Below are 12,430 nucleotides of genomic sequence, written 5' to 3' on the forward strand. Positions count from 1 at the left end.
GGACCTTTGGTTGTCTAATGAAAACCCTGTAATACTATATGCATCACTGTGGGCTTCTTGGACCTTTGGTTGTCTGACAGCCCTGTAATACTGTGCGCATCACTGCGGGCTTCTTGGACCTTTGGTTGTCTAATGACAGCCCTGTAGTACTATATGCATCACTGTGGGCTTCTTGGACCTTTGTTTAATGGCAGCCTTGTAGTACTGTGTGCATCAATGTGGGCTTCTTGAATCTTTGTGTAATGACAGCCCTGTAGTACTGTGTGCATCACTGTGGGCTTCTTGGACCTTTGGTTGTCTGACAACCCTGTAGTACTGTGTGCATCACTGTGGGCTTCTTGGACCTTTGGTTGTCTAATGACAACCCTGTAGTACTGTGTGCATCACTGCGGGCTTCTTGGAACTGTGGCTGTCTTCTTCCATTAGCGTTCTGCTGTATATGTTGTCTGAAAGTCTGTCTCTCTATTAGCAGGGCTCACCCCTATGCAGTTGAGGACACTATGCTGTACCTTGAAGACACAGTAGAAGAGCACCTACCTCTAATTGACGTTTTCTGATGGCTACAAAAGAGTTCTAACACCAGTCATATTGACTCTGCCTGTTTTTGATTCCTTGGGTAAATAGATGGGACTGGATTATTATTGTAGCATTCGATTAGAGGAGAGATGGAAAAAACATGAAGAAAAGAAAAAAATGCTTCCTTTGACGGTACAATGGTGGAATGTGGAATGTGAGAGGAAGTACTAAAAATCTCTCTCTTGCACTAAATTTGTATCACATAATAAATTGGGAAGTTCATTTTTATGTTTAGTTTTTGGAATGTAGCTAAGCAAAACGTTATGCCCAACAGGGTGAGCATTCCATGGCAGTAATAGATCACTCTGGAGCAGTGTCAGGCTTTCCCGTTTATGAGAGTCCCTTTATTTCCCTGCAGCACCCACCCTGAAGAGCATTGTTGCACTAAGCAAATAGGCTAAGTACCTTTGTATTTGTTGTATTATTTGTGTGTGTATTGATATATTTTTGAAGTAATACTATTCCTCTGTCTAACGATTGAAAGTTGAGTAGGAAAAGTAATTGCTGTTGGAAGAAGTTGTGTAGCAATTTAATAATGTCTCCACACATGCGTACGTATACACTCTGATACCACGACACATGGGCACACACAATTTACAGTAGTCGTCAAGTCCTTGTGATCAGCTGATCTGATGTCAGTCTTCATTCATTCTTGATGAATGAGACTTGGTTCCAACCCCTTGGAACTGCTGTTATACAGCTCGTGCCAGCCAAAAACTCTCGAGCTAAGGCTTTACCCACATTGCCCCTCTCTCCAGTACCTCAAATCTCATTTACTGCTCTGAAAATAAGACCCATCAGCTGATACTCTCAGCTAAGTGCCTTAATTTTATATATATATATATATATATATATATATATATATATGTGTGTGTGTGTGTGTGTGTGTGTGTATTCATATATTTTGTTAAAACTTTCAAATTTTGCAAGATTGGATACATCTCTCTTTCTTCGATACCCTTGAGTGTGTGTTTTGGTATGAATCGGCCCCTTTTAACCTGATGGTATTCTTCATTGCCATCATTGGTAACTTGTTTCCCGTCTCCTTTTACCTTTTTAGTAACTCTTTGATACCGTCGTTGGTATCTTTTCACCTTTCCTTACCTTTCTTACTTTCTATACCTTTTCAGGTATTTCTTCATAATTGTTGGAAGATTATTTTTTTCTGGCTTTCTTTATCTGTGTGTGCGTGCGTGCGTGCGTGTGTGTGTGTGTGTGTGTGTGTGTGTGTGTGTGTGTGTGTATTCATATATTTTGTTAAAACTTTCAAATTTTGCAAGATTGGATACATCTCTCTTTCTTCGATACCCTTGAGTGTGTGTTTTGGTATGAATCGGCCCCTTTTAACCTGATGGTATTCTTCATTGCCATCATTGGTAACTTGTTTCCCGTCTCCTTTTACCTTTTTAGTAACTCTTTGATACCGTCGTTGGTATCTTTTCACCTTTCCTTACCTTTCTTACTTTCTATACCTTTTCAGGTATTTCTTCATAATTGTTGGAAGATTATTTTTTTCTGGCTTTCTTTATCTGTGTGTGCGTGTGCGTGTGTGTGTGTGTGTGTGTGTGTGTGTGTGTGTGTGTGTGTGTGTGTGGTATTTAAAATATGGCAGATAAGCAAAAGGGCACGTCAGGATTCAGGATTAATGCAATGTCAGGATTGTGGTAGAAATGCTTGTCTGTGTACTTGCTAAAGGATTTTTGACTGGAAACAGACTGCCAGCCTTGCTTTTGAATACTTAGTAATTCTGTACAATTATATATATATATATATATATATATATATATATATATATATATTTTTTTTTTTTTTTACTTAAGACGAGTTTAAGTTCACTACTTCTACTACTTTTGTCTGATCTGATTAATACACAGTGATTAACTAGAGATATATGGACTGAAAATCTTCCACACAGAGAAGTTTCTTACACTGTTTTGATTGTGGTAGAACGATGCCCAATTCAGACAGCCATATTTCTTGTGTTTACTGTCTGGGTGTGCCTCACTTGGATACTGGGTGTAAGATCTGCCAGGGATTCAGTGCCCATACTCTGGCAGAACACAGTAACAAGCTTATTCTAAAATGATTGTTGAAATCCTCTTTTGACGAAGCCCTTTCTAAGTCAGAGTCATCTAAATTGCCTAAGTTGAAGTAAAAAAAAAAGAGAAGCTATTCTGTGCCGACCTCACCTTCGGCACAAGAATTAAAACCTCGTAAGTCACTGGTTCCATCTGTGTCTTCAGAATCAAGGACTAAATTTGCAAAAATGACTGAAAAACAACCTTCGGCACCAATGGTTAGGTGTTCATCTGTATCGACGGTCTCTGCACAGATCTTGATTAATTCGGCACCGACCACTTCGGTTCCATCCTCATCGGCACTGACAATTTTCTCAGCACCAGCTTTGCTTACCTCCCATTCAGTTCCGGCTTCCCCTACTGCTCAGCAGTCTACAGTGCTGAAAGTCAAAACATTTCTACCTCCCAGGACTAGATATTCCCCTTCCGTGGACCCATTTTTTGGTCAGCTCCCCAACACTTTCATTGATAGGCCAGAGTCTGTCTCTGGAATTTTGATTTGTTCATCCAGAATTCTTTCTGAAGTGGATGTGCTTAGATTGGTGGACCAGTTTTGGTGGCCAGGGGTCTTCCTGCACCTACGCAGACCTCCCTCCTTTTCACAGCTGAGGCATATTCTCCCAGGACTCCCCCGGACTTTCCTCCTCCAACCTCCTTTCTAGTTTTGGAACCCACTGATTCAGCTATCCTGGTCCCAGCTGTCTCGGTGCCAACAGTAGACCATACCTCAGCACCAGGGTCGTCTCTGATGTTTTCGGCAGCTTTGGATCCATTGTACACTCAAGATCATGGTTTGGTTGTTGGTTCTGGGAGCTTCAGTATAATTCCGGTTGTTAGTATGGCACCATCTTTGGCTCTTGGGGCCGTGGCAGTTTCGAACCCTCCTGCAGCTTCTGTTTTGGAGGGCGGCTTATCAGAGCAGGGTGTGACCCCTGCTCTGAGGTTGTCTTTCTCTGCTCTGGGCTCCCATCCCTCTTCAGGTAGGCCTCCTTCCAGATCATGGAGAAAGCTTTACCCTCAGCGAGCTCCATCTACATCAGTGTCACATTTTGTATTCTGCGGTTCGCAGCTGCCACGTTGGGACAGCAGGCACCACAGCTGCAAGACATCCTTGTTCAAGGTCCCTCTTCTTCTGAGTCTTCCTCAGCGATCCCTAGTGAGGAGTCACCCCATAAGAAGACTTGCAAGTGGAGGCATATAGATTTTTCAGAAGAATCTTGTCATGGACGACGCAGACTACGATGAATGGGAGGGTACCCCCCATGAAGATGTCTCCTTTGGGGAGACATCCCAGAAATCCTAAAACAGAGCAGTGATTGGAAGTTCTCAAACCCATCCTCTGAGGAGTGTGTGTTCTTGCAAGCTTTTTGTACCCACCCATCTGCTTTCTGGGTGACTTTACCCGCTGACGACCTTATTAAGCTTATCGTACAGTGGGTGTGGAAGGCTCCTGATTCCATAGAGTCGATTCCTCAGAGAAAAAATTAAATTTTGTCAACCCCAGAAGACCAGTCACACTGGGGAAAGGGTTTAGCAGTAGATGATGCTATGGTGGTGGCAGCAGCCACTAAAAAGGATCTTGCAGAGGAAAGTTCTACTCTCCATCCTCCTAACCGAGAGTCTCAGGCGATAGACAGGTTTGGGAAGTGGGTCTTTGTGTCATCGACCTTTGCTGTTAGGTTCATGAATTTCTTGGCACATTTCACTAGACTCCAAAGGGATCTTATAACTGAGCTTTTGGATACTCTCACAGGAGCTGTGTCTGACGAGGTGCGGGATAATGTTATCTCTCAGCTTGCTACCCTGGAATCTATTTCAAACTCATCCATGTGGCTTATTGCCCATGCAGCTGAAGGAACATCTAGGGCAAATGGATACAGGTGTTGCCATAAGGTGCCACACCTGGATGTGCTTGTGCAACTTCAGGGAACCTTTCAAGTCTTCCTTTGTCAATGCTCCAGTTGACAGTTCTTCCTTGTTTGGTCCCAAAATTAGAGAGAGACACTAGCCAAGTGTGAAAAAGACAGAAAGACTATTTCTGCTGTGGGCATTTTTTTATCTGCTTGATCTTTTCACCTCCCCAATGAACAACAAATGCAGCAGCTGTTTTGCTCTAATTCCCCTGCATGGGGAGTCTCTGAGAGATGTATTCCTCCTCAGTTGGCCCCCAGGACTGCTTTGTGCCTTTTCCCCTACTCCACTGAATCCCAATTCTTGAGGAAGGCCCAAAGGTTGAAAAGCAAAGTAATTCTCATTTCACCGTATTGGGCCTGTCATGTCTGGTTCCCTTTCCTTTGGCCTCACCTAGTTCACTGGCCTTGGATTCTGGACCCAGTTCCAGATCTGCTGTCTCACCCACAAGGATTGGTGCATCCCAATCTACACAATCTCAAGCTGACGGTTTGGTATCTCCAATTTCATTAATTGCGAGGCAGAACAAATTACCTTCTTCAGTACAAAAGATTCTTCTGGCTTCTCATAAAGTGTCCACTAGGAAAGTCTACCTTAGCAAATGGAAGAGATTTTCAATTTGGGCTTGTAAGAACAATATAGTCCCTTTTTCAGCACCAGTTGATAAGGTCCTGGAATATTTAGCTTCATTATTTGAACTGGGAGCTTCTACTTCTACCATTAAAGTCCTGTTAGCATCTGTTTCCAGTTTTCACAACAGATTTGATGACCATACTTTGATGTGTCATTGTTTATGCAAAACCTTTCTTAAAGACGCTTTACATCTAAAATCCCCATTTAAAGATCCTATAGCGCCATGGGATTTGACTCTAGTACTACAATCTTTAGTTTGAAAACCTTTGAGCCAGCAGCTACCTGCAATTTCACATTTTTGTCTTGGAAGACTTTCTTCCTGGTGGCCATCACTTCTTCCAGGAGAATTTTCCAATTACAAGCTTTATGTATGAAACATCCTTGTATCATTTTTCACAAGGACAGAGTGTCGCTAAGAACCAGTCTGTCCTTTCTTCCCAAAGTGGTCGCAGAATCTAATATTAAGCAGACTATAGATTTGCCTGTCTTCTTTCCAAATTTTTCAAATAAAGGTGAATACTGCTTACATCTGCTGGACATCCACAGACAGTTGCCTTTCTACCTGGACAGAGCAAAACTATCTAAAAAGTCAGACCAATTATTTGTATCCTTTTCGGGCCCCACTTTCGGTAAACCAGTCTCCAAAGTTACCTTATTGAAATGAATTGGGGATTGCATTACCTTTGTCTACAATCAGATTAAACTCAAACTACCTGCACCAGTTAGAGCACATTCCACCAGATATGTATCCACTTCAGCTGTCTTTCATTCCAAGGAGTCAATGGAAAAAGATATGTGCAGCTGCAACGTGGGTCACTCCTCATACCTTCATTACTCATTACAAATTAGATATGGTCTCCAGGGGAAGCGCATCCTTTGGCTCTGTAGTACTTGGGAATGTCCTTCCTTAGGGCCACCTGGGGATCTAAAGTAGATGGGCACTCTGTCCCATTCATCAAGAATGAATGAGGATTGACAACATCAGATAAAGAAGTGATGTCCTTACCATAACGTTCCATCTGTGTTGTCGGTCTTCATTCATTCTTGACATCCCAACCTCCTGCCCCCACCAAAGGACTTGTGGAGGATCAGATCTTTGTCCTGGAAGTTTGTAGGGTTCTACCTAAGACAGGGCTTCTGTCTTTTTCCTATACTTAGGCTGCAAACTCAATCTGAGGTAATGAAGAGTGGGGCCTTGTGGGTAGAGCCTTAGCTCGAAAGTTTTAGGCTGGTACAAGCTGTATAATGACCAAGCTGGTTCAGAGGGGTCAGAACAGAGTTCCATTCGTCAAGAATGAATGATTTGACAACCCAGATGGAACATTATAAGGACATAACTTCTTTTTTCTCAGCAGCCAGTATTGGTGACCATTGCTGCTGTACTCAGTTCTAGGATTGTTGTTTTTCTCCTTACTAATCTTGTTTAAAAAAAGAACCAGAAATAAAAAGTGCAAACAAAAGGCAGCTTAAAAAAAGTTTTCATTTTAGTAAGCTGTCATCTTGCATTTTTCCAGTCCAGTTCTTTTTGTGCTGAATTTTTCAAGAAAGCAAATGATGGCTGTATGAAGTCTCGGTGTTAACCCAGAATGTGTGTGCTTGTTTTTCTTTGTCCTTTCCTTGACGATTGATTTCCCTGCTTTAGAACACTGTGTCCATTTGGTGTTTATTATGTGAGGATTCCATTTTGTAATGTTTATGAGCAACATCTAGTGCCCTAACTTCATGTTGGCAGTATTTAGATCAGGCACGTATACTTTGCATCTAACTTGTTGTGGAGGTGACAGCACGCTTGCATACTTCTCATTCTTCAGAAACAATTGGTTTATTTAAAGAAAATGAATTTGCTCAGCTGTTGCATTTACAGATGAGTTACCTCTGATTAATATTGTAATAGATAATTGTACAATGGCCAAGTGTTTTGTAATGCATACTTCTCTAAATTGCACATTCAATTATGAGGGTTTCTGTGCTCAGGAATTATTCTTGTCCTGTAGAACAGCAGTGTTTGATTTGATTATACTGAGTTATGTGGGTGAGTGTGTGTGTGTGTGTGGGGGGGGGGGCTTGTGCTTGTCCTCCCACCCCCATTAAAACTTTGTTTTTAGTCATTATTCCAAAGTTGTGTCAAACAGCTTCTTTATTTTACTCAGCTTGGCTTGTGCAGGAGCTAGACTACTGTATCCCTCAGATGCCACTTGTAGTAAGTAGCCCGACTACTGTATCCCTCAAATGCCACTTATAAGTAACCAGATTACTGTGTCCCTCAGATGCCACTTGTAAGTAGCCTGACTACTGTGTGCCTCAGATGCCACTTGTAGTAAGTAGCCAGGCTACTGTGTCCCTCAGATGCGACTTGTAGTAAATAGCCAGACTGCTGTATCCCTCAGGTGCCACTTGAGTAAATAGCCAGACTGCTGTATCCCTCAGATGTCACTTGAGTAAATAGCCAGACTGCTGTGTCCCTCAGGTGCCACTTGTAGTAAGTAGCTAGGCTACTGTATACCTCAAATGTCACTTGTAGTAAGTAGCCAGACTGCTGTATCCCTCAGATGCCAGTTGTAGTAAATAGCCAGACTACTCTTTGTCCCTCAGATGCCACTTGTAAATAGCCAGACTGCGCTGTCCCTCAGATGCCACTTGAGTAACTAGCCAGACTGCTGTGTCCCTCAGATGCCACTTGTAAATAGCCAGACTGCTGTGTCCCTCAGATGCCACTTGTAGTAAAATAGCCAGACCACTGTGTCCCTCAGATGCCACTTGTAAGTAGCCAGACTGCTGTCCCTCAGATGCCACTTGTAGTAAATAGCCAGACTGCTGTGTCCCTCAGATGCCACTTGAGTAATTAGCCATACTGCTGTGCCCCTCAGATTCCACTTGTAGTAAATAACCAGACTCCTGTATCCCCCAGATGCCACTTGAGTAACTAGCCAGACCACTGTGTCCCTCAGATGCCACTTGTAGTAAGTAGCCAGACTGCTGTGTCCCTCAGATGCCACTTGAGCAACTAGCCAGACTGCTGTGTCCCTCAGATGCCACTTGTAGTAAATAGCTAAACTGCTGTATCCCTCAGATGCCACTTGAGTAAATAGCAAGACTACTCTGTCCCTCAGATACCACTTGAGTAACTAGCCAGACTGCCATGTCCCTCAGATGCCACTTGTAAGTAGCCAGACTGGTGTCCCTCAGATGCCACTTGTAGTAAATAGCCAGACCGCTGTGTCCCTGAGATGCCAATTGTAAGTAGCCAGACTGCTGTGTCCCTCAGATGCCACTTGTAGTAAATAGCCAGACTGCTGTGTCACTCAGATGCCACTTGGGGTACTAGCCATACTACTGTGTCCCTCAGATTCCACTTGTAGTAAATAGCCAGACTCTTGTATCCCTCAGATGCCAGTTGTAGTAAATAGCTAGACTACTGTATCCCTCAGATGCCACTTGTAGTAAATAGCTAGACTACTGTATCCCTCAGATGCCACTTGTAGTAAATAGCCAAGCTGCTGTGTCCCTCAGATGCCAGTTGTAGTAAATAAAGTCATTGATGATCCAATATATATTCAGGTAGTGTAATGTACTAGTTACAGTTTCATGCTGTACCTTTCAAAGTATTTAAAGATTTCCAAACCATTTCACAGATGTAGTTGAAACTATGACTTTTTGGGGCATTGTTTAGAACATATAGCAGGCAGATGGGAGAGTAGCATATTAGGTAACTTTTGTGATTCCTTGTGAAATAATTAGTGTAAAGCATATCTGCTCTTGACTGCTGTCACAATCAGTAGTTTTTCCGTGCAAGTGCCTCAATCGAAATGCCCATTGATTAAATTTGTAGGTACACCCTGCCTATGTTTACTTAGTTATCTACTCCTAGTTTCTACTTATTTACTTGCCTTCTTATATTTACTACACCAAGCTAGCTACTGTTTGTGCTCAAATTATTTTAAGCCCTTTAGGTGTGTTACATCACTCTTTTTTGTAGCGATGTGTGCTTAATTTCTGTTTTTGTTTCTCCTAGTTATGTGCAGTTGTCGTTGCTGTAGTTGCTGTAATGTATGTCCTTGTAATAGTTTGCGACATGCTGCTCTTACAACAACTTCTTTAACAAACAAGTCTTGCACAACCTTAGCAGGTGTAAAAATGGTCTTGTGGATCAGTGCTCTAGAGAATAAATATGTAGTGTGTAAGAATAAAGAATACTGCATGCACAAACGACTCGAGTTAATGTTTTTTTTTTTTTTTTAAGGCAAATAAAAAATGTGAAGAGGCTCGTCAGGAGAAAGAAAGTATGGTAATGAAGTATGTTCGTGGAGAGAAAGAGGCCCTGGATCTTCGCAAAGAGAAAGAAGTGCTTGATAAAAAACTCAGGGAAGCAAATAAAGAAATAGAAAAACAAGCCTGCAGGCTACAGCAAATTATTCAGGAAAAAGGACGATTACAACAACTTTACGAAATAAAGGTACTGTAACTGGGCATAATGTAGAATAAATAATTAGAAAAGGTGTATGAAATAAAGGTACTGTAACTGGACATAATGTAAAGAAATAATTAGAAAAGGTATATGTAGTAAAGGTACTGTAACTGGACATCATGTAAATAAATAGAAAAGGTATATGAAGTAAAGGTACTGTAACTGGACATAATGTAAAGAAATAATTAGAAAAGGTATATGTAGTAAAGGTACTGTAACTGGACATCATGTAAAGAAATAATTAGAAAAGGTATATGAAATAAAGGTACTGTAACTGGGCATAATGTAAATAGAAAAGGTATATGAAGTAAAGGTACTGTAACTGGGCATAATGTAGAATAAATAATTAGAAAAGGTGTATGTAGTAAAGGTACTGTAACTGGACATCATGTAAATAAATAATTAGAAAAGGTATATGAAATAAAGGTACTGTAACTGGACATAATAGAAATAATTAGAAAAGGTATATGTAGTAAAGGTACTGTAACTGGACATCATGTAAAGAAATAATTAGAAAAGGTATATGAAATAAAGGTACTGTAACTGGGCATAATGTAAATAGAAAAGGTATATGAAGTAAAGGTACTGTAACTGGGCATAATGTAGAATAAATAATTAGAAAAGGTGTATGTAGTAAAGGTACTGTAACTGGACATCATGTAAATAAATAATTAGAAAAGGTATATGAAATAAAGGTATTGTAACTGGACATCATGTAAATAAATAGAAAAGGTATATGAAATAAAGGTACTGTAACTGAACATAATGTAAAGAAATAATTAGAAAAGGTATATGAAGTAAAGGTACTGTAACTGGATATAATGTAGAATAAATAATTAGAAAAAGTTTATTTACTATACATTGATACTTACAATGCATCACAGGACTTTTTCAGTTATTGTTATGTTTTGTCAAGAGTGCTTTTTTAATTCTATATTTAGAATCTACAACTAATACTTTCCTATACCTTTCAACTAATCATTGCATAATATTTTATTTTCTCAGTTTCAAGGTTGTTGAAGTAGATTAATGTTACTTGTAATGGGTTAATGCATTTCTTATAAAGTCCATTTATGAAATCCAGCCGTTAGAGTCGTTGCAAACTTCGAAATTTCTCTGTGCCACAGCTAGGTTTGTGGGTGCACTGCTCTTCTTTTTTGCCATAAAATTCCCAGCTGGAACAATCCTTTGTTAACTGTATTGACATTCAGAGTTCTGTAAAGATAATTTCTTCTCACTTTATGTGGACTTTTCAGAAATCTCTTATTTTAGTGGTGGAAAAGAAGACTGATGTTTTTACTGTCACTTTTAATGTCCTTCCTAAGATCACTGTTGCAGTATTCCAAACTGTTAAGTTACTTAGCCAGATAACCTTGACATTCTGCCACGGTACCAATGCCAAAATTTTTCATAGTCATGTGTTCGATGTATGACCTAAGCCCATGGGTGTAAGGGTACATCAGCAGTCATATGAGTAAATCCTCAGACTCTCTGCCATTCCGAATACAGGTTTTGCACCCGTCTGTCTTTTTTGGGCATTATCGTTGGTACCATTGACTTTCACTAGTTCATATTAGTGCCCCATTGTGGAAACCTTCCTTATTTTTTCTCAATTGACTTGCTCTTTGTTGTTCTGTTAGATGTCAGCCAGGAGGGAAAAGTGAGATAGCAATAAGCAGATTGCAGCGAGGACCTTTACTCCTAATGGTTTTTCGTCTCGGGTGGAGAGCATGATTATAAAAATTGTATGATCTATCAATCATTTGTTCCAAAGACTTCAAGAACATGGCTTCCGTCTCTCAACACTACGTGGAAACTCAGCACTTTAATTACTTCACCCAACCCAAAATAGTGGAACCTCCTACCCCTGACATCCCACTCATTCAGAAGAAAAAAATTTAAGAGGCCTAGACCTGATATCATGACTACTTGGTTGGACTTGGATGTACTCACACAGGTTTCAGAACCTGCAGTATGCCCAGCACCTGCTCAGACTCCCACTACCCTGACCCCACCAGAGGCCATTATGATGTCTGAGGTTCGCATTTCCAAAACAACTACAGTTACTGATGATGAGAAGGGGAAACCCCACTTAATCATTTCCAAAGGACTGAAAGCCATACCACAGATCCTCAATAGAGAGCTATTCCAGGATTGCTCATTGAGGTTCATGGGGCCATACCTCAGCATTTAGTTTCTTCTCCACAGATGTCAAGGAAAAGGAGTGGATGGATTTTTTACAGGGCCTGTATAAGGCTGTAATGGTACTCGGGCCTCTGTCCTTTGCGGGGTCTACCCCAATACAGATGTTCTTCGTGTTTCACTGTTGCAGTCATCACATTTTGGTTATCGGCTTGCAGTAGCCCTCAGTCTGCCTGATTATCAAAGTCTTGGGTCCTGCGTCGGTTGCTGTCTCATCTTCCATGACGTCAGGTAATCAGGGGTATAAAGCATGCAGCCGACGCCATTACATTAGTCTTTCTTGCAGTGCGGTGCCTGAAGCAGAAGCAGTTCGCAAGTGCCGGTCGGCCGACTCCTGAAATTTTTGTTTTCGAGTTTCAGATCCGAAGTCTTCAACTAAGCTAAGTACCCCGTTAGGGATCCTTTTTCTTGCTCTGAACCGATGACAGTAAATGTTAACAATTGTATTTCTTATGGAAAGCAAATACCTCATAAAGATTTTCATTCGTACTGCATTCCTTGCTTATGCCCAGACCACGACATACCTCGCTGTCAGTTTTGTGCCTTATTCAAACCTCATACTATT

The 12,430-nt window shown here is 41.0% G+C and overlaps 1 protein-coding gene across 1 annotated transcript in view; it reads left to right on the forward strand.

Annotated features, from left to right (window-relative positions):
* CCDC186 (coiled-coil domain containing 186) overlaps window positions 1-12,430 on the forward strand; it is a 1,483,461-nt gene that overhangs the window by 639,325 nt on the left and 831,706 nt on the right. The window contains exon 6 of the mRNA XM_044055936.1: window positions 9,439-9,651. Within this exon, the coding sequence (XP_043911871.1) occupies window positions 9,439-9,651 (213 nt within the window). The remainder of the gene's footprint in view (window positions 1-9,438; window positions 9,652-12,430) is intronic.

This window comes from Protopterus annectens, chromosome 14.part0 (genome assembly GCF_019279795.1).
Source record: "Protopterus annectens isolate FY-2018-M chromosome 14.part0, PAN1.0, whole genome shotgun sequence".
In the NCBI taxonomy this organism is placed as follows: Eukaryota; Metazoa; Chordata; order Ceratodontiformes; family Protopteridae; genus Protopterus; species Protopterus annectens.